Source organism: Chiloscyllium punctatum, chromosome X, assembly GCF_047496795.1.
Source record: "Chiloscyllium punctatum isolate Juve2018m chromosome X, sChiPun1.3, whole genome shotgun sequence".
Lineage (NCBI taxonomy): Eukaryota > Metazoa > Chordata > Chondrichthyes > Orectolobiformes > Hemiscylliidae > Chiloscyllium > Chiloscyllium punctatum.
In genome coordinates, this window is record NC_092791.1 from 8,942,952 (window position 1) to 8,965,403 (window position 22,452).

At 42.8% G+C, this 22,452-nt stretch overlaps 1 protein-coding gene across 4 annotated transcripts in view; it reads left to right on the forward strand.

Moving 5' to 3' along the window:
* Positions 1-22,452, forward strand: part of spryd3 (SPRY domain containing 3) — a 371,797-nt gene that overhangs the window by 27,053 nt on the left and 322,292 nt on the right. For all 4 annotated transcript variants that reach the window (XM_072567352.1, XM_072567351.1, XM_072567354.1 and 1 more), the window contains exons 4-5: positions 11,178-11,302; positions 17,778-17,913. In XM_072567352.1, coding sequence (XP_072423453.1) covers positions 11,178-11,302; positions 17,778-17,913 — 261 coding nt within the window. The remainder of the gene's footprint in view (positions 1-11,177; positions 11,303-17,777; positions 17,914-22,452) is intronic.

The window sequence follows — 22,452 nt, forward strand, 5'->3', positions numbered from 1 at the left end:
TGGATTCAGTGTAGGTGATGCTATTGAATGTCAAGGTGTGGAGGTTAGATACTCTTTTGATCATTGTCTGGCATTTGTGTGGCTCAAGTGTTACTTGCCTCTTGGATATTGCTTTTTGACATTTTTATTATGTGAGGAGTTGCGAATGATGTTGAACGTTACACAATCATCAGTGAATATCCCCATATCTGATAGACGAATCACTGAAGATAATTGAGTCTAGGATACTACCCTGAAGAACTCCTGCAGTGATATCCTGGAAACTGAAATGACTAACCTTCAACAATCACAACCTTCCTTTCTGCCAGGTATGACTTCAACCAGTGGAGCATTTTCCTCTGATTCCCTTTGATTATAGTTTTGTTCGGGCTCTTTTATGCCCCATTTGGTCAAATGTGGCCTTAATGTCAAAGGCAGTCACTCTCACCACCTCTCTGGAGTTCAGATTTTTTTTTCCATGTTTGACTTGATGTTGTGATGAGATCAGGAGCCATTATCTGGTAGATGCCAGTGTTGTAGCTGGAGTGGAACAGCGTGGCTATGTGAATGGCAAGTTCTAGAGCACACATCTTCAGTGCTATTGTCAGAATGTTATCAGGGCCCATAGCCTTTGCAGTATCTTCCTTGGGTAACGAGTAAAACTGTACATCGTACTCAAGATGAAATAAGTCCACAGAGGCCAGTATCTCATCACCAAGTCATCCTATATTTACATGTAGAGAGTGCTTGACACAGAGCCAGCTCTGAGTGAACAGTCTGTTTCTCCTGTTTATATCTGTGAGCCAGGACTCCCTGATTAGGGCTGTCAATCTGGTCCAATCAGGCAACACATATTCTATGAGGTCCACACGGCTAACCTCATTAAAATCACTACATCCCTCCCACTCTGAGCCAGAGGCCATAGGCCAGTTCTTTCTTTTTTGTAGCTCCTTCTGAGGCATTTTAACACTGGGTCAGGTTCCTGCAACTCTGCCTCTGATATGGGTGGCATGTAACATACAGTAGCTCATCTCTTGTGATCGGATTGTGTCAGAAGAAAATTATTCTCTTCAGGCCCATGAAAGGACCTATGTAGTCAATCTGCAACTGAGTCCAGGGTTTACGCGGCCATTCCCATGAATGTGGGGGAGCTGCTGGCAGTAATTTTAATCCTTGTTGGCATTCTGGGTACTGCCCCACAAATGCAGCTATGTCTGTATCCAATTCTATCCATCAGACATAACCTCTCGCCAACATTTTCATTTTGGAAACCCTTGGCTGAACTCCACCAGGGTCATCCAGTATCTTTGCTTGGGGCAATCCTCTATTGTGATCTGGTCTCTCCAGGTCCATAAAGGTTTCAGTGTTGGTTGTGACAGTTTTGGTTTGCCCCCATCACCATCAGTTTTGCTAGGACCAGATCTTTCCGCATCCGAAGTCTGATATTATCAGCTGTCACTGGAAGTGTGCCCAGAAAATTTTAAAACAATACAAACTCTTCCAGTGGCAGTACTACTGATGGTGTAACTGCCAGCGAGAGGCAGCTCAAGGCATCCACATTTACTACTTGGCCTATCGACCACTGTTCCAACTTGTAATTGTACACGCTTCAAGTTAGACCCCATGATTAAATTTGGCCTGAAGCAATGGGCAGCGCTGCCTTGTCTGTTTTAATTAGACCTAGCAGGAGTTTGTGGTCCATTGTTCTTACAAATTTACATCTATAAATGTATTGCGGGAATTGTCTGACTCCAAATCTGACCGCCAAACCTTCTCTGTCTATTTGGGTGTCTTTATGCTCTGCATTAGTCAAAATCCTGGATGGAGGCAATGTTGGACCTTCCTCTCCATTGGGCCACCTGTGAGCTCATACTGTCACGATGCCGAATGGGGAGGCATTGCATGTTAATGCCAGAGCTCGCTTGGGATTATAGTTTGCCACACCTCAGAGGATGGTAGCTGTTTTTTCACTTCCCTAAAAGCTATGGCTTGGCTATGCCACCATTTCCAAGGCTGGCCCTTATTTAAGAGTTAATGCATAGGTGCCAGGATGGAGGCCAGCTTATGTATGAACTTGCTGTAATAGTTCACCAGCCCAAGGAAAGACCTACGCTCAAGTACAGATGTGGGAGCCCTCACTTTATCTTCCAATGGGTGTAACCTGGTCTTGTTGACTCTGTAGCCCAAGTTGGTCACTTGGGTGTCTGGAACCCTCCTAATGCACATGCATGCCCTGGGCGAAATGTCTAACAGTTCAATCCAAGTTCTTGATGTGCTCCTTATTGACCTCCCCAGTTATAGTATGTCATCTAGATAAATAGCAACCTGGGGTTGACCTTGTAAAATGTTCTCCATCTTCCACTGAAAAATTGCACAGGCTGACAATACCCCATATGGTCGTCTTATGTATTGGTACAATTGCAAATACGAATGGGCTCATGTCCAGCTTCGTGAAGAACAACCCCTTGCCAGCTTTTTCTTTATATTTATATTTATATTTATATTTATATTTATCCAGCTGTGAGAAGTGGTTTACTGTTTGTTTAAAATTCCCACAAAGGCTTCACGATCAGCTGGTGCTGCCGATTTCACAGACTGGACTGGTTTGATGATTTCTGTCTTCACTTTTGTTCTTAAGGCAAATGGCACTGGGAGGGACTTGCAGAATCAGAGAATTGTTTCCTGGTTAACGTATAAGCTGGCCTTGGCTCCTTTGATAGTCCATATGCCTTCCTGAAAAACATTCAGGTATTTCATTAGGATTTCATTCAGGCAGCCATTTTCTAATAGAAAAATACTGTTACTAGGTGAATCTTTCACAACCAATATTGCCGACATCACATAGAGATATACAGCACGGAAACAGACCCTTCGATCCAACTCATCCATGCCGATCAGGTATCCTAAATTGAACTAGTCTCATTTGCCAGCATTTGGCCCATTTCCCTTAACCACTTTCTATTCATATACCCATCCAGATGCCTTTTAAATGCTGCAAATGTACCAGCCTCTACTGACAGCTCATTCAATACATGCACCACCCTCTGTGTGAAAGAGTTGCCACTTAGGTCCCTTTTATATCTCTCCTCTCTCACCTTAAACCCATGCCTTCTAGTTTTGGACCCCCTTAACCTGGAGAAAAGACTGCTCACTCTATCCATGCCCCTCATAATTTTATAAACTTCAATAAGGTCACCTTGCATTCTCCAACGCTCCAGGGAAAATAACCCCAGCCTATTCAGCCTCTCTCTGTAGGTCAACTCCTTCAACTCTAGCCTAATTTCTGCTCCTGTGGTCTTATGGTTTTAACATCCTTGTAGATCCTTTCTGAACCCTTTCACGTTTCAAGTCTGTGAAGGAGTCAGCTGAAGAGATAGTGGAGCCTTTATTAGTGATGTTTCAGGTATCACTGGAGTCAGGGGGAGCCCCTGAGGACTGGAAAATTGCTGATGTAACCCCCCCACCCTCCCGGGTTTAAGAAGGGAGTAAGACAGGAAATTATAAGCCAATTAGCCTGACCTCAGTCGTTAGTAAGATTTTGGAGTCCATTGTGAAGGATGGGATTTCTGAGTACTTGGAAGTGCATAATAAAATAGGGCCAAGTCAGCATGGTTTCTTCAGGGGAGGTCATACCTGACAAATGTGTAAGAATTCTTTGAGGAGCTGATGAGCAGGTTAGACCAGGAGAGCCAATGGATGTTATCTCTCTGGACTTGTACGCCAGTCACTAAAAGTAAGCATGCAGGTGCAGTAGGCAGTGAAGAAGGCAAATAGTATGTTGATCCTCCTAACGAGAGGATTCAAATGCAGGAGCAGAGCAATTACTCAATTGTCGAGGTCTATGATGACATCTGGAGAATTGTGTGCAGTTTTGGTCTCCATATCTGAGGAAGGGTTTTCTGGCTGTGGAGGGAGTGCAACAAATGTTTACCAGACTGATTTCTGGCATGGCAGGACTGATGTATGAAGAGAAACTGGGTTGGTATGAACTATATTCACTGGAGTTTATAAAAATGAGGAGGATCTCATGGAAACCTATAAATTCGAACAGGGCTAGCCAGGGTAAACACAGGAAGAATGTTCCCGTTAGTTTGGGGCATCCAGAACCAGAGGTCACTGTCTAAAGATATGGGGTCGACCATTTAGGGCTGATATGAAAAATGTCTTCACCCAGAGAGAATGGTGAGCCTGTGGAATTCTAGGCCACAGAAAGCGGTTGACACCAAAACATTGGATGTTTTCATGATAGAGTTCAGGATATTGAGTTGGATGATCAACAATGATCATGTTGAATGGTGAAGCAGGCCCCAAGAGCCAATGACCTACTCCTTCGATTTTCTACATTTCTAAAAGAAAGAAATAGGGTGTATAATGAATAAATGTTTTGTTTCTGTTTTCACTACAGAGGTTACAAAAAAACCAGTAATAACTATAAATCAGGCACAAACCCGGAGTATGATGGAATACTCCCCATTTGTCTAGGTGAATGCAGCACCAGCAATGCTCAAGAAATTTGACACCATCCACTTGACTGCCACCACATCCACAAACATCCACTCTCTCCTCCGCCGATGCTGAGTAGCAACAGCTATTGGCAAGGTGCCCTGCAAAAATTCTCCAAAGATCCTTAGACAGCTCCATTTAGAAGGACAAGAGCAGCAGATACATGGGGACACCACCATCTTCAAGTTCCCTTCCAAGTCATTCACCATCCTGACTTGGAAAAATATTACCAATCTTTCATTGCTGGGTCAAAATCCTGGAATTCCTTCCTTAATGACATTGTGGGTCTGCCTACAGCACAGGAACTGCAGCAGTTCAAGCAGGCAGCTCACCACCATCAGGGATGGGCAAGAAATGTTGGCCCAGCCAGCGGCACCCAAGGAGTTTGGTGAAATAATAATCACTCAGGATGCAAAATTGAGAAAGCAGATGGAACTGTGGGTTCATAAGTCTCCAGGTCTGGATAGACTTAATCTTTGGGTCTCAAAAGAATTGGCTAATGAGCTATTAGATGCATTTCTGTTAATTTTCCAAAATTCATGAGATGCTGAATAGGTCCTGATAGACTCTTAACAGCAAGTGTAACCCCTTTATTCAAGAATGAAAAGAGACAGAAAGCAGAACTATAGGCTGGTTACCTTGATGTCTGTGAAGTGGAAGGTGTTGGAACAGGTCATTAGCTAGACATTTGGAGAAACATATGGAAATTAGAAGGAGTCGGTGTGGTTTTGTGATGGAGAAATCATGTTTAACCAATTTATTGGAATTCTTTAAAGCAGTAACATGCACTGTGAATAAAAGGTGCCTGCTGATGTGCAGGACTTGGATTTTCAGAAGGCATTTAATGAGGTTCAATCTCAAAAGTTATTTTACAAAGTATGAGCCCATGATGTAAGGGGTAAAATGTTAGCAGGGATAAAAAGATTAGCTAGCTAGCATTTAACCAACAGGATGCACAAAATAGGTCTTTTCCAAATTGTAGGATGTGACGAGTAGGGTCCCATAAAGTGTCTGTACTGTGACCTCATTGTTTTTGAAGTTATATCATGACTTAGATGATAGGACTGAAGGCAAGGTGGTAACAAATGTATAAATTACATGAAAATAGGTAGGGAAGTACCTTGCAAAGATGGATGCAGATTGATTTACATAGGTTAAGTGAATGCGAGAATCTATTATGTGGTGAAGTATCATGTGGTAAAATGTGAAGTTATTCACTTTGGCAGGAAGAAGGAAAAACAAGACTTAATCAGAGAATGACTGAAGAATTCTGAGGTGCAAAGGGATTTAGGTATTCTGGGCAAGAGTCACAAAAAGTAGTGGACAGTAAGAGATTTAGAAAGCTAATGGAATGTAATCTTTTATTATGAGAGGAAATGAGGAAAGGATGTTATGCTTCAGTTACACAGGGTATTGGTGAGACCATATCTTGCATACTTAGACATTTTTGATCTCCTTGTTCAAGGAAGGATATATACGTGATGTAGCCAGTTCAGAGGACATTTACTCGATTGATACCTGGAAAACCAGGTTGCCTTGTGAAGAAAGACTGGACAGAGTGGATTTGGTCTTCTGAATTCCAGTGAAAGCAAACGGTGATTTGACTCAAAATTGAGTAATCTTGACAGATTGGATATGGGTGGGTTAGTCCAGAAGTAGGGAACACTATTCTTAAACTGAGGGGTTGTCCTTTTAGGACAGAGATATCGGGATTTCTACTCGTATTTCCTCTACCAAATTAATTTAAGCCCTTCACAATCAGAAATGTATGTCATACATGTCACAGAATCACAGAAGTGTTATCATAGAATCCCGAGTACAGATAGAGGCCATTTGATTCATCAAGTCTACACTGACCCTCCAAAAAGCATCCCACCCTATCCCCATAACCTTACATTAACCATGGCCAATCCACCTACCTGCAAATCTTTGGACTGTGGGAGGAAACCAGAGCACTTGGCAGAAACTGGGAGAATGTGCAAATTTCATGCAGTTGCCCAAGGTTGAATTGAACCCACCTTCCTGGTGCTATGAAGCAGCAAGGCTAACCACTGAACCACCGTGTTGGCCTTATGGCATAGAAGAAGGACTATTATGTCTGCACCAGCACATCAAATTAGCATTTTGACTTTGTGCTGTTCTCTTGCCTTTTATGTACCCTCGCATGTAGTAATTCCACATCTATTTGCTTGATTCTCCTATTTCTGTGCTTATGAGTGCGTGGTAATGTGTATAATATGGAGATCGCTACTGTTTTGAGGTTCCGCTTGCCAAATACTTTCTTCGCTCCCTAAACTGACTGTAAAACCTTATCCCTTTATTTTTACCCATATTATTGGTACGGGCATGGACCACAACTTCTGGCTGTTCGCTGTTTCTATCTGGGTGCCCTGCATTGACGCTGAAACCAGGGAGACAGCACACCATCTTGAAGTTATATCTGCGTCTGCAGAAATAAATGTCCGTTCCCCTATAATGAAATGCCTGTCACTGTTGATTTTTGAAACTTCCTCATGCTCCCTGTACAGCTGAGCCAACCATGATGCGGAGGGCTTGGCTTTGACTGCACTCCTCAGGAACCATCACCCTCAAGTATTCAAAGCCAAATAGTGGCTGGAGAGTGTGCTGTACCCTTGCATTTGATCTTTGCACTTCATACTTGATCCTCCTTGACACTTTTCTGCCTGCATATTTTGAGTGCATGGTGACCAGATAGACATGTGATCAACAGAAGTGTATTCCATGGAGGAAGAAAGGCTCTGAGAAGGATGGTTACTAAGTAAGTTCAGGAGCTGTCAAATTTAAAAAAAAGAGAGGTGCACATTCTGGTGAAGGTTAGTGGTTTTCGGTTTAAAGAATGGGAACACTTTAGAAACGACTAAAGGATGACTCAGAAAATAATGAAGAGAGAAAAGTTAGAGTAATGAGAAGAAACTAGCAAGAAATCTAAAAACCTACACTTTCAGACCCCAACAAATATATATAAAATGGAAAAGAGTTGCTAAAGTGAGCATTGGGCCCTTGGAGGGTGTGACTGGACAATTGATCATGGGGAAATAAGGAAACACACTGCTAAAATTTCAGTCGAAGTTGAGACACTGAATGGGCTAAAAATTGATAAAAAGGTGATATTAGGAAAATTGCAGTAGTTGATAAATAACCAGGACCTGAACAGTTGCATCTAAAGAACTAAGGATGGAGGATGCAGAGGTAACTAGCTATAATCTTTCAATTCTTAATTGATATGGAAGTAGTCCAGTGATCTGTAAGTTTTGTACCCTTGTTCAAAAAGGGTGCAAGGATAAATCCAACAGCTACAGGCCAGTCAGTTAACTTCGGTAGTGGAAATACTTTTAGAAATAAGAATCCAGAACAAATCTAGAAGTCACTTGGAATGCGAGGTGCTGCATTTTGGGAAAGCAAATCTTAGCAGGACTTCTACACTTAATGGTAAGGTCCTAGGGAGTGTTGCTGAACAAAGAGACCTTGGAGTGCAGGTTCATAGCTTCTTGAAAGTGGAGTCACAGGTAGATAGGATAGTGAAGAAGGTGTTTGGCATACTTTCATTATTGGTCAGAGTATTGGATACAGGAGTTGGGAGGTCATTTTGCCGCTGTACAGAACATTGGTTCGGCCACTTAGAGTCATAGAGATGTACAGCATGGAAACAGACCCTTCGGTCCAACCCGTCCATGCCGACCAGATATCCCAACTCAACCTAGTCCCACCTGCCAGCTCAAGGCCCATATCCCTCCAATCTGTTTCCAACTGTGAAAAAGTTGCCCCTTAGGTCTCTTTTATATCTTTCCCCTCTCACCCAAAACCTATGCCCTCTAGTTCTGGACTCCCTGACCCCAAGGAAAAGACTTTGCCAGTTTATCCTATTCATTTTGGAATATTGTGTGCAATTCTGGTCTCCTTCCGATTGGAAGGATGTTGTGAAACTTGAAAGGATTCAGAAAAGATTTACAAGGATGTTGCCAGGGTTGGAGGATGTGAGCTATAAGGAGAGGTTGAATAGGCTGGGGCTGCTTTCCCTGGGGTGTCGGAGGCTGAGGGGCGACCTTATGGAGGTTTATAAAATCATGAGCATGGATAGGATAAATAGTCTCTTCCCTGGGATCGGGGAGTCCAGAACTAGAGGGCATAGGTTTAGGGTGAGAGGGGAAAGATATAAAAGAGACCTAAGGGGCAACCTTTTCATGCAGAGGGTGATACATGTATGGAATGAGCTGCCAGAGGAAGTGATGGAAGCTGGTACAATTGCAACATTTAAGAGGCATTTGGATGGGTATATGAATAGGAAGGGTTTGGAGGGATATGGGCTGAGTGCTGGCAGGTGGGACTAGATTGGGTTGGGATATCTGGTCGGCATGGATGAGTTGGACCGAAGGGTCTGTTTCTGTGCTGTACATCTCTATGATGTGGATTAATTGAGAAATTCCAACATAGGAATGGACTTACCTGATTGAGTTTTTGGTGAGGTGATGGGGAATGATTTGGTGTACACAACATGGTTGGTGTAGTCTGCATGACCTTCCAAAAGGCATCAGATGCAGTGCTGTCTGATAGACTTGTCAGCAAAGCTGAAGACCATAGAATTAAAGGAATAGTTGCAACATGGACACAGCATTGTTTGAATGGCAGGAAACTGAGAGTATTATGTACACATAAACAAGGAGCCTGAGTAGGCCGTTTGGCCCTGCCAGCCTGCTCTACCATTTATTAAGATCATGGCTGATCTGAGTGTAACCTCAAATCCATGTTCCTGGTGATTACTTTTCACCCTTTTGCTCATTAAGAATCTCCACCTCTGCCTTAAAAAATATTTAAGGACTCTGTCTTCCTGAAAAGGTGATGGAGCAGTTCCAGTGACTCATGACCCTCTGAGAGAAAATAATTTGGCTCATCTCCTTTTTAAACGGGCAGTCCCTAAGCTTTAAACAGCAACCCCTTGTACTAGATTCTTTCCGCATCTGCTTTGTCACAACCCACAGGGCCTTGTATGTTTCAATCAAGTAATTTCTTACTCTTCTAAACTCCAGTGGAGACAAGCCCAGCCTGTCCAACTGTTTCCTCATGAGATGACCCACCCATTCCAGATATTAATCAGGTAAATCTTCCCTAAAATGTTTCCAAAACATCTCCATCCTTCCTTAAATAAGGAGACTAATTCTATACGCACTACTCTCGATGTGATATACTCTAGTTTCCTGTATAATTGAAGTATAACCTCTCTACTTTTGTATTCAATTCTCCTCCCAGTAAATTATAACATTGTTAGCTTTCCTCGTGGTGAACAGTCGGGTATCCCAAGGGGTCGGTGTTAGGTTGCATACTTTTCTTGATATATATTCATGACTTGGATTTGGGTACGCAAGGCACATTTCAAAATTTGTCAATTACGTACAATTTGCAAATCCTGTGAACAGGGAAGTGGATAGTGGTGGATTTCAAGACATGAATAGCTTGGTGGAAAGAGCAAATGCATGGCAGACAAAATTTAGCGCTGGAAGAATGGGGAACAATAGTACAAAATAACATATTCTAAAGCGTTTGAGGAGCAGAGGGACCTGATGAAACATGTGTACAAGTTGTTGGAGGTGGCAGGGGAGGTTGAGAAAATTGTGAAGAAGGGTCACTGGACCCAAAACATCAACTGTGATTTCTCTCCACAGATGCCGTCAGACCTGAGCTTTTCCAGCAATTTCTGTTTTTGTTTCAGCTTTCCAGTTCTTTCAATTTTTTAAAAGTTAGTTTGTGAAAGTGTTGCCTGGATTAAAGTGTATTAACTGTAAAGGAGAGGTTGAATTAACTTTGCTTGTTTTGGACAAATGTGGATTTTGTTTTCCCATGGCATCAAAGGCTGTGGGGTGACTGGATATAAGTATAAAATTATGAGATACATGGTTAGGTTGGATAGTCAAAGTCTCTTTTTCAGGGTGGAAATGTCAAAGACTAGAAGGCATAGCTTTAAGATGAGGAGAGGTGGGTGGGGGAAAGTTTAGGGGAGATATGCAACGTAAGTGTTTTTACTTGGATGTTAGTAGGTGCCTGGAAGGTGCTGTCAGTGGAAGTGGTAGGAGCCAATATGGTAGCAAAAGAGGCAGACACGTGAACAGGCAGCGAATAGAGGAATACAGACCAGGCAGGTGGGATTACCTTAGAATAGCGTTATGGTTGGTACAGGCCATGATCAGCTGACCTGTTCCTGAGCTATATACTGTTATACTGTTTTATGTTCTACGTTAATTGCACTTAATGACTTGGCTTCCATGGTTTTCTGTGACAATGCGTTCCACAGATTAACCACCCTCTCGCTGAAGAAATTCTTCCTTATCCCAGTTCTAAAGGGTTAGCCTTTCACTTTCAGTCTGGCTCTCGGTTCCCACTGTATCTAGGCCTCTTAGTATTCCAGAAGTTTCAATGAGATTTCCCTCTCCTTAGGTACATGGATGGGATAGGTATGGAGGGACATGGCTGAAATGCAGGCAAAAGGGACTTGTTTAAATTGTGAAAACTGGGCAGCATAGGCAAGTTGGGCCGAAGGGCCTGTTTGCAAGCTGTGGACTTCTATGGCTCATCCTTCTAAATTCTATAGAGTACAGACCTGACATGGATATTTTTGAAAAATATGATATTGCAGAAGTGTGCTCGTTAGTTAATGAAGTATGACCTATTTTTCCTCCATGTAGGTATGCATAGTGGATACTGGTGTAAGAGGGACCATTGCAGTAGGATTAGTCCCTCAGTATTACAAGCTGGATCATCAGCCAGGATGGCTTCCACATTCTGTTGCCTACCATGCAGATGATGGGAAGTGAGTAATACAGAAAAATTGAGATTGAAAGTAATCTACCTGAAATGTCTTTGCTCTGTTCTTATTACAGCGGAAGCTGTTACAGCAATAATTATTTATGCAGAACATTATCTCTTTCTGAAATATCTCAAACTGTTTCATGCATAGTGAATTGCTTTCAAGTGCAGTGATTCGCGTTGTCTTGTCTATTTGTTCATCAAAGATTCCACAAACAGAGTTTATAAATGAGTGCTCTCCAGTTCTCCTTTGACATCAAAGCAGCACTTGAGCAAGAGGTAGGTAGCATCAAGGAGCATGAGTAAAGTTGGATGGGAATCAGAGGAAAATTCTCCACTTTTCTGAGTCATTCTGAGTAGAAGGATGTTTGTGGTTGTTAGGCAACCAGTCCTGTCAGCCTAAGGAAATTCTTCAGGGTAGTATTCTAGATTAAACCAGATTCATCTGCTTCATCAATGACCTTACCTTCAACACAATTTCCTAAGTGGGGATGTTTGCTGATAATTTCTGTGTTCTGTTCCATCCCGAACACCTCATATTCATATGCAGCAAGACCTGGACAATTTTCAGGCTTGGGCTGATAAATGACAAATAACAGCAGAGAATCTAACCATTGCCCCTTAGCTTTCAATGACACCAACTAGCTAAATTCTGTACTAACAACATCCTCGGGGTGACCATTGACCAGAAAATGAACTGAACTAGCCACATAAACATAGTGGCTACAAGGATTGGTCAGAGACTAGGAATCCAGCAGCGACAAACCCATTTCTTGATTCATGGAATCCCTACAGTGTGAAGCACATCATTTGGCCCATTGAGTCCAGACTGACATTTTGAAGAGAAGTCCACCCAGACCTTGGCAGCACACTCCTACTCGGTCCCTGAAAACCCACATTTCCCATGCCCCAGTCTTCCTAGTCTGTACATCTCTGGACACTATGGACAATTTATTGTGGCCAATCCACCTAACCTGCACATTTTAGGATGGGGGAGGAGACTGGAGCACCCTGAGGAAACCCACGCAGACACTGGGAGAACATGCACACTCCACACAGACAGTTGCCCGAGGCTGGAATCAAACCTAGGTCCCTGGTGCTGTGAGGCAGCAGTGCTAACCACTGAGCCATTATGACTTACCACAGCATGCGCACTATCTCCAAGGCACAAATCGGGTGTGTTGGAATACTCCCCACTTGACTGGCTGAGTGCAGCTCTAAAGACACTCAAGAAGCTTGACACTATTCAGGGCAATGCACCCTTTTTGCCTGCTGCCACATCCACTGCCTTGAACAGTCACTTCCTTCGCCACATATGCACACTAGCAGCAGCAAGTACCATCTACAAGATGCACTGCAGCAATCCAGCAGCACTCCTTCAGACACCTTCCAAACCTGCTATTTCCTACTCCTTGAAGGTGAAGAGCAACAGATGTGTGTGAACACTACCACCTGCCAATTCTCCCCTCATCCCGACCTGAGTGGGAATTAGAGCGCCATTTCTTTTTTGTTGCTGGATCAGAATCCTGGAGTTTCCTTCCGAGCTCCCGCATTAAGTGGACCTCAGTAATTCAAGAAAATGGCTCACCACCATTGGCTGATAAACCAATTTTTAAATAAAAGTCTCCCCAACAATTTCAAGGGCCTACACTATTGCTTGCCCCATTTTTCTTAGGATACTTGAATGTATCCCATTATTTATTTTTGATGGGGTCATGTTCGAGAGGGGGCTTTAATCTGAAGAGAATGCTTTGTTAATCCTGGCATGGGAGTAATTGCTGGCAACAGTGTGCAAAGAGTTTTACTTTGGCTTTAAAAGAGTAGAGGGCGCTTTATTTTCAGTTTACTTACAATTGAAAAGAGTAGAGGGAGCTTTACTCTGTATTTATCCCCTTGATGTCCCTGTCTTGGGACTGTTTATAGTGTAGCAAGAGCATTGTTCTGTATCTAACCCTTAACTTATGGGGATGTGATTAAATGCTGGTTCTCATTTGATGCACCAGCATGGTCAGTGCTGAGAGTCCCAATCAATTCAGTCTCTGGGGTCATGATCGCTATTTGTGTGGAAAATGGCAGACATTTGCTTTTGAGACAGTACTTCACAAGACTTCTGTTTTGTCACTCTTAAGTGGATTTGCTTAATAGCACCCTTATCTGTTTTTCTTCGTTCTCGATGTGCTATTGTGATAGGAGCAGATTGTGGGGTGTTAGTGGCTTGCAGCAACTGATACATTTGGGTCGCAGAAGTTGGATGGCTGATTTTTTTCCTCTTGTTTAAATACTTTCATGGAATGTAGGCATTGCTGGCAAGGCCAGAATTTGTACCTATCCACAGAACACAACTGTACAGAACAGGGACAGGCCCTCTGTCCACTATGTCTGCACTGACCACTCTAAACTAAACTAATCCCATCTGCTTGCACATGGTCTGTATCCCTCTATTGCCTGCCTGTTCTGTATGTCTGTCTAAATGCCTCTTAAACTTTACTATTGCGTCTGCTTCTGTCATCTCCCCTGGCAGCATGTTCCAGGTAACGCTTTGCGTTAAATATTTGCCTCACACGTCTCCTTTAAACTTTTCCCCTCTCACCTTAAACTTAGGCTCCTCAGTATTTGACATTTCCATCCTGAGAAAAACATTCAGAGAGTATATTCAAAAAGACTATAATCAGAAAGACTATCCGTCTTTCCATGCAACTCATAGTCTTATGTACTTCTATCAGATCGCTCCTCGGCCTCTGACGAAAACAACCTAGCCCCTCATAATAGCTAAAACACTCCTGGTAAACTTCTTGTGTACTCTCTCCAAAGCCTTTCTGTAATGTGGAAATCGGAACTGCACACAACACAAAAGTGGCTGAACTAAAGTTTTACACAACTGCAAAATGACTTGCCAACTTTTATTCTCAATGCCCTGACCAGTGACGTCGAGCATGCTGTATGCCTTCTTTAGCACCTTATCCACTTGCGTTGCCACTTTCAGGTAGCTATGGACTTGGACCCCAAGATCCATCTGTACATCAGTGCTCCTAAGAGTCCTGCCATTTCCTCTTGCACTTGATCTTCCAAAAGGCATCACCCCTCACATGTCCGGATTAAACCCCATCTGCCATTTCTCTGCCAAATGTTCCAACTGATCTATATCATGTTGGAACCTTTGATAACCTTCCTCACTATCCACAACTCCATCAGTTTTTGTATTGCCTGCAAACTTACAAATCAAACCGCTTATATGTATAAATGACTTGGATGAAAATATATTACAAACTGAGATCCTATCATGATCCTTTGCGGAATACCTCCATTCAGAAAATCATACCTCCACAACTACCCTCTGTCTTCCCTGACCAATTTTGTAGAAAAGTTACCTACTCACTATGGATTACATTTCTGGTCCAATGTGCCTTGAGGCACCTTGTTAAATGCTTCAGTTAAATCCATGTAGATAACATCAACTTCTCCTGAACTTCTGCTGACTATACCTAAAAAGTTCATTCTTTTGCAAATGTGAGTAAATTCCATCCCTAAGAATCTTCTCCAATAATTTCCATACCGCTGACGTAAGGCTCACTGGTCCATAATTCCCTAAATTATCCCTATTGCCTTTCTAAAACAAAGAAATGACATTGGCTATTCTCTAGTCTTCTGGGACCTTGTCTGTAGCAAATGACAATACAAAGATCTCCATCAAGGCCCCAGCAATCTCCTCTCCTGCCTCCCACAATATCCTGGGATAGCTCCCAGTAGGCCATGAGGACTTATCAAACTTGATGTTTTTCTAGACACACAGCATCAACTCTTTCTTAATATTGACATGCCTTCGAATATCAACATAAACCTCCCTGATCTTACCATCATCCATATCTTTGGCGTATAACGATGAAAAGTTCTCATTAAGGATCTCGCTATTTCCTCGAGCTCCATGCATAAACTCCCCCCTTCTTGAGTGTACCGACTTTTACCTAACCTCTTGCTCCTAGTACAGGTATACGTATAAAATGCCTTGCAATTCTCCTGAATCCTACTTGCCAAGGGCATTTCATGGCCCCTTTTACCCATCCTAATTCCTTATTAAAGTTCTTTTCTGCTTACTTTATATTCTTCAAGAACCTTGTCTGATTTCACTTTCCAAAACCCTACATCTGCTTCCTTTTCCTTTTTGTCTAAGCTTTCAATATCTCTTGTCATCCAGGGTTGCTCAATCATGCCATTCTTATCTTTCATCCTCACAGGAGCATGCTGGTCCTGACCTCTGATCAGCTGACATTTTAAAGAAAGAAATGTGGATTTGCCCTCAAACAGCTGCCCATAATCTCATTTCTCCAGTTCGTGCCTACTACTGCTTTAATTAGCCTTCCCTCAATTTCACCTGAGGATAGCTTATCCATTTCACCTTATCCATAACTATCTTAAAGCTTACGGAATTATGATCACTGGTTCTAAAATGCTCCCCCACTGAAAGTTCAACTACCTGGCCAGGCTCATTTCCCAATACAAGGTCTAGTACAGTCCTTTTACTCATTGGGCTATTTACATATTCTTTTAGTAAACCCTCCTGGGGATGCACCCAACACATTCTGCTCCATCTAAGGCCCAGCACAAAGGAAATGGGCGGCACGGTGGCACAGTGCTGGACGGCATGGTGGCACAGTGGGCACTGTTACCTCACAGCGCCAGAGACCCAGGTTCAATTCCTGCCTCAGGCGACTGACTGTGTGGAGTTTGCACATTCCCCCCATGTCTGTGTGGGTTTCCTCCGGGTGCTCCGGTTTCCTCCCACAGTCCAAAAATGTGCAGTTAGGTGAATTGGCCATGCTAAATTACCCATAGTGTTAGGTGAAGGGGTAAATGTAAGGAAACGGGTATGGGTGGGTTACGCTTCGGCGGGTCGGTGTGGACTTGTTGGGCCGAAGGGCCTGTTTCCACGCTGTAAGTAATCTAAAAAAATCTAAGTCGCAGTCAATACAAGAGACCATTTTTTAAAAAAAAAGATCACCCACTGCAAGAACCCTATTATTTTTACATCTTTCCAAGATCTGCCTACATATCTGTTCCTCTATCTCTTGCTGGCTATAGTGAGGCTTGTTGTCTAACCCCAACATAGTGATTGTACCTTTCTTATTCCTAAGCTTTACTCATATGGCCTGACTAGATGAGCCCTCTAAGATGCTCCTTAATCAATAATGTAACTCCCCACCCCTTTACATCACCCACTCTCACACCTGAAACATCTAAACCCTGGAAGCTGCCAGCCCTGCCCTTCTCCCAAACTAGTTTCTGTAGTGGCCGCAACATCGTAGTTCCATATATTAGCCCAGGCTCTAACCTCACCTGCCTTACCTTGCCTCAATCTGTTAAAGTAGGAGTGACCTAGAACTCCACTATTTAAAGAAAAATATCAATTTTGTTCTTTTAACTCTGAAAGTGACCATTAAACGACAACTCTAAGCCTCCTTTCTCTTAAAGGTCTGTTATCTACCTCCCACTCTATAACAACATACTAATCCAATAAAAGCCCCTATTAAAATTATGTCAACTTAATTTTCGAAACCAGATAGCAGCTGTCGTCGTTAGTGACTGTCTTCCTCTGGCTGTTGATCTCCCTGGGTCATCTTCGGTCTTTTGCGCAAAGATGTTTCATGTGAAAAAGGTACCTTTGATAGAGAGAGAGAGACTGCCATCCAAAACACACTCTAAGTGGCAGGTTGTCACTCTGTCTCACTGGCTAACTGTCAAAATGCCGGTTTTTATATACTCCAAGCATCGGATCGTCTCATTGGAAATTCATCCGCTCTTCTCAGTTGTGGTGAGTGAGCTGACCCCTCCCAGAATCCTCCTCAGTCACTTCTCACTACAGCCCTAATTTCCTTGAGCTGAGTGGCTTGCTTGGCCATTTCCAAGGGCATTTAAGAGTCAGGCACATGGAGACCAGACCTGGTAAGCAAAGCAGATTTTCTATCTAGAAGGATATTAGTGAACCAGATGAGTACTATTGACAATCGATGATTAAATTTAATTTCAGATTTTATTGAATTGAAACGTTACGACCTGTCACAGTAGAGTTCCAACCCATGTCCCCAGAACATTAGCCTGGGATTCTGGATTATTCATCCAGTGACATTGCCATGAACAGCCTCGCCATTTCCCTGTCATCTGGCAAATTGCACAGTGCAGGTAGATTGAAATACAAGCAGAAATAATTGAAGAAAAAGCTGGAAGAAAAGCTTAACCCTGTATTTTTCTTGACAGTATTTCTGTACTTGCATGAATTTTGTTTACTTCCCCTTCATAAAAAAAATGAGAAGACTTTTTTTTGTTCATTTTTAAAATTTGAGAGCAGCGAGCTTGTATGATTTGCAGCTCAGCCTGTTTTTGTGTGACAATGTTAATTTCATGTTGAAGATGTGGACTTGTGTTTTCTGATGATAAAGACTCCTGAGTTCCTTTTTTTAATGAACTGATTATTTTTAATTCTGCAGGTTATTTAATGGAAATGAAGTGGGCCGGCAATTTGGGCCGAAGTGTTTTACGGGTGATCGAATTGGCTGTGGAGTCCACCCAGAATCCTTTGACAGAGGAATGGCAACTGTCTTTTTCACAAGAAATGGCAAAGAGGTGGGAAAAATATACTTCCTAGATTTTGAACCCAGAATATCAGGATATTGTTCCAATATCCTCTATTACCACTTATGATTGCATATGGGATACCCCTAAATGGTTATGCTCCTGACTGAGGAGCAATGAACTTGATCCCCTTTTCTCACTTGACATGTCCCTGTAGAAAGGACCCCTTCTCATGGACACATTTTCCCAGCCCAAAAATTATGTTTTAAAAGGAGTCAATTTAACTAGGCTTTCTTGAAGCCAGGAAAGATTGAGTTTCTAAGAACAAAGAGAACAAAGAAAATTTACAGCCCAGGCACAGGCCCTTCGGCCCTCCAAGCCTGAGCCGATCCAAATGTACCGCCTAAACCTGTCGGTCAATTCCTAAGCATCTGTATTCCTCTAATCCCCACCTACATTTATCCAGACGCATCTTAAATGAATCTACCATGTCTGCCTCTACGACCTCTGCTGGCAACGCGTTCCAGGCACCCACCACCCTCTGTGTAACGTACTTGCTGCGTGTATCCCCCTTAAACTTTCTACCTCTCATCTTGAAAGCATGACCTCTCGTTATTGAACCCTTTACCCTGGGAAAAAGCTTGTCTCTATCCACCCTGGCTATACTCTTCATGATTTTATAAACCTCAATCAGGTCCCCCCTCAATCTCCTTTTTTCTAATGAAAATAAACCTAACCTACTCAACCTTTCTTCATAATAAAATATCAGAGAGAATAAAGTATGTCACTCACACATCAATAATGAGAGCTGAGTCCAAAAAATTTAAAAAAGTCAGTCTTTGGCTTGACTGTGATAAATAGATTGTGAAATGTTAAGATGAGTCACTGACTTTGGAAATTGAACGTTTGTTTTTGTAATCACCTGGCTTTCTCAAAGTGTAGCCTCTGGATCACAGAGTCCCCACTTAAGCATCCACATTGGCAGGTGTACAATATGATGAATGAAGGCTTTGTTGTGTTACACCAAATTTTGTCAATTGTATAGAACATTACAGCGCAGTACAGGCCCTTCAGCCCTCTGTTGCACCGACCAGTCATACCAATCTGAAGCCCATCTAACCTACACTATTCCATGTACGCCCATATGTTTGTCCAATGACGACTTAAATGCACTTAAAGTTGGCAAATCTACTACCGTTGCAGGCAAAGCATTCCATACCCTTACTACACTCTGAATAAAGAAACTACCTCTGGCATCTGTCCTATATCTATCACCCCTCAATTTAAAGCTATACCCCCTCGTGCTCGCTGTCACCATACTTGGAAAAAGGCTCTCCCTATTAAACCTTCTGATTATCTTAAATGTCTCTATTAAGTCACCTCTCAACCTTCTTCTCTCTAACGAAAACAGCCTCAAGTCCCTCAGCCTTTCCTCGTAAGATCTTCCCTCCATACCAGGAAACATCCTAGTAAATCTCCTCTGCACCCTTTCCAAAGCTTCCACATCCTTCTTGTAATGTGGTGACCAGAACTGTACACACAACCCCAAGTGCGGCAGCACCAGAGTTTTTTGTACAGCTGTAGCATGACCTCATGGCTCCGGAACTCGATCCCTCTATTAATAAAAGCTAAAACACTAGATGCCGCCTTAACAAGCCTGGGTGGCATCTGTGTACCTGGACACAGAGATCTCTCTGCTCATCTACACTACCAAGAATCTTACCATTAGCCCTGTACTTTGCATTCTGGTTACTCTGACCAAAGTGAATCACCTCACACTTGTCCGCATTAAACTCCATTTGCCACCTCTCAGCCCAGCTCTGCAACTTATCTATATCTCTCTGTAACCTACAACATCCTTTGTCACTATCCACAACTCCACCGACCTTAGTGTCGCCTGCAAATTTACTAACCCACCCTTCTACATCCTCATCCTGGTCCTGGTCGTTTGTAAAAATGACGAACAGCAGTGGACCCAACACTGACCTTTGCGGTACACCACTAGTAACTGGACTCCAGGATGAACATTTCCCATCAACCACCACCCTCTGTCTTCTTTCAGCAAGCCAATTACTGATCCAAACTGCGGGAACCTTATTGAGCACCTTGCTGAAATCCATATACACCACATCAACATTTGTGGGTGGCACGGCGGCACAGTGGTTAGCACTGCTGCCTCACAGCGCCTGAGACCTGGGTTCAATTCCCGCCTCAGGCGACTCTCTGTGTGGAGTTTGCACATTCTTCCCGTGTCTGTATGGGTTTCCTCCGGGTGCTCTGGTTTCCTCCCACAGTCGAAAAAATGTGCAGGTTAGGTGAATTGGCCATGCTAAATTGCCCGTAGTGTTAGGTGAAGGGGTAAATGTAGGAGAATGGGTCTGTGTGGACTTGTTGGGCCGAAGGACCTGTTTCCACACTGTATGTAATCTAATCTAAAAAACCGGTTTACTCTAATCTACCTGTTTGGTCACCTTCTCAAAGAACTCCATAAGGTTTGTGAGGCACGACCTACCCTTCACAAAACCTTGCTGGCTATCCCTAATCAAATTATTCTTTTCTAGATGATTATAAATCCTATCTCTTTTATAACCTTTTCCAACAACTGAAGTAAGGCTCACTGGTCTATAATTACCAGGATTGTCTCTACTCCCCTTCTTGAACAAGGGGACCACATTTGCTATCCTTCAGTCTTCTGGCACTATTCCTGTAGACAATGATGATTTAAAGATCAATGCCAAAGGCTCGGCAATCTCCTCCCTGGCTTCCCAGAGGATCCTAGGATAAATCCCATCCGGCCCTGGGGTCTTATCTATTTTCACACTCTGTAGGATTTCTAATACCTCTTCCTTGTGAACCTCAATCCCACCTAGTCTAGTAGCCTGTATCTCAGTAATCTCCTTGACAACATTGTCGTTTTCTAGAGTAAATACGGTCGAAAAATATTCATTTAGTACTTCCCCTATCTCCTCTGACTCCACACACAACTTCCCACTACTATCCTTGATTGGCCCTAATCTTACTCTCGTCATTTTATTCTTTTATTCCTTAAATACCTACAGAAAGCCTTCGGGTTTACCCTGATCCTATCCACCAACAACTTCTCATGTCTTCTCCTGGCTCTTCGGAGCTCTCTCTTTAGGTCTTTCCTGGATACCTTGTAATCCTCAAGCGTCCTAACTGAGCCTTCACATCCCATCCTAACATAAGCCTTATTCTTCCTCTTGACCAGAGATTCTACTTCCTTTGTATACTACAGCTCCCGTGGTCTACAGCTTCCTCCCTGCCTGACAGGTACATACTTATCTAGGACACGCAGTAGCTTTTCCTTGAATAAGCTCCACATTTCTAATGTGCCCATCCCCTGCAGTTTCCTTCTCCATCCTATGCTTCCTAAATCTTACTCAGTGATATCCACCTATCCCTTTCTATCACTAAAGTAAACATAACAGAATTGTGATTGCTATCACCAAAGTGCTCACCTACTTCCAAGTCTAACACCTGGCTGGGCTCATTACCCAGTACCAAATCTAACGTGACTCCCCCCCCCTCCCCGGCCTGTCTTCGTACTGTGTCAGGAAGCCCTCCTGCGCACACTGGACAAAAACTGACCCATCTATAGTACTTGTACGATAGAGTTCCCAGTCAATATTTGGAAGGGTTGAATTCCTCCATGACAACTACCCTGTCTCTCTCACTCCTATCGAGAATCATCTTTGCTGTCGTTTCCTCTACATCTCTGGAACTATTTGGAGGCTTATAGAAAACTCCCAACAGGGTAACCTCTCCTTTCTTGTTTCTAACCTCAGCCCATACTAACTTAGTTGACAAGTCCCCTTACATCCTTTCTGCAACTGCAATGCTGTCCTTGACCAACAATGCCGCACCTCCCCCTCTTTTACCATCTTCTCTGTTCTTACTGAAACATCTAAATCCTGGAACCTGCAGCAACCATTCCTGTCCCTGCTCTATCTCTGTCTCTTGTGGTTCATTAACAACCATCGCAAATAAAATCAAAATAATGCGAATACAGGAAATCTGAAATTTAAAACCAAATACACTGGAAAAATTCAGCAGGACTGAAGAAGAGTCATACTTGACTCGATGCATTCATTTTATTTCTCTCTCCACAGGTGCTGTCAACCTCTCTAGCTTTTCCAGTTATTCGGTTTTAATTTACCTATCTCTAAACATTACGTTAAGCTGGAATAAGTTAGCATTTTTGGAGAGCAATAGATACTTTTTGTACACTCAAGGTGGAGGATGGGAAAGAATTGTGACTGTAAGAGCTGTTCCTTTTTTTTTGAGGTATTTTCAGTGTTGGGGGTGATTTCCTAGAATCCTAGGAGCAGCAATTCCTCTTTTATAAGCTGTTGTATTGTTTTGGAACTTTGAGGGATTAAAAAGATCGAAATGACAGCACTTTAAAAAGGAGGATGACAGACAAAGGTAATGCCCACATGGGCAGTGAATCTAGTGGAGAAACAAACCTGCACTGCTATCTGACCCAGCAGTGAATCTGCACAACTAATTGTTCTGCTGTTTGATTTAAAGTATCCCTGGACATGTCATTTATTTTTTATTTCATGTAAA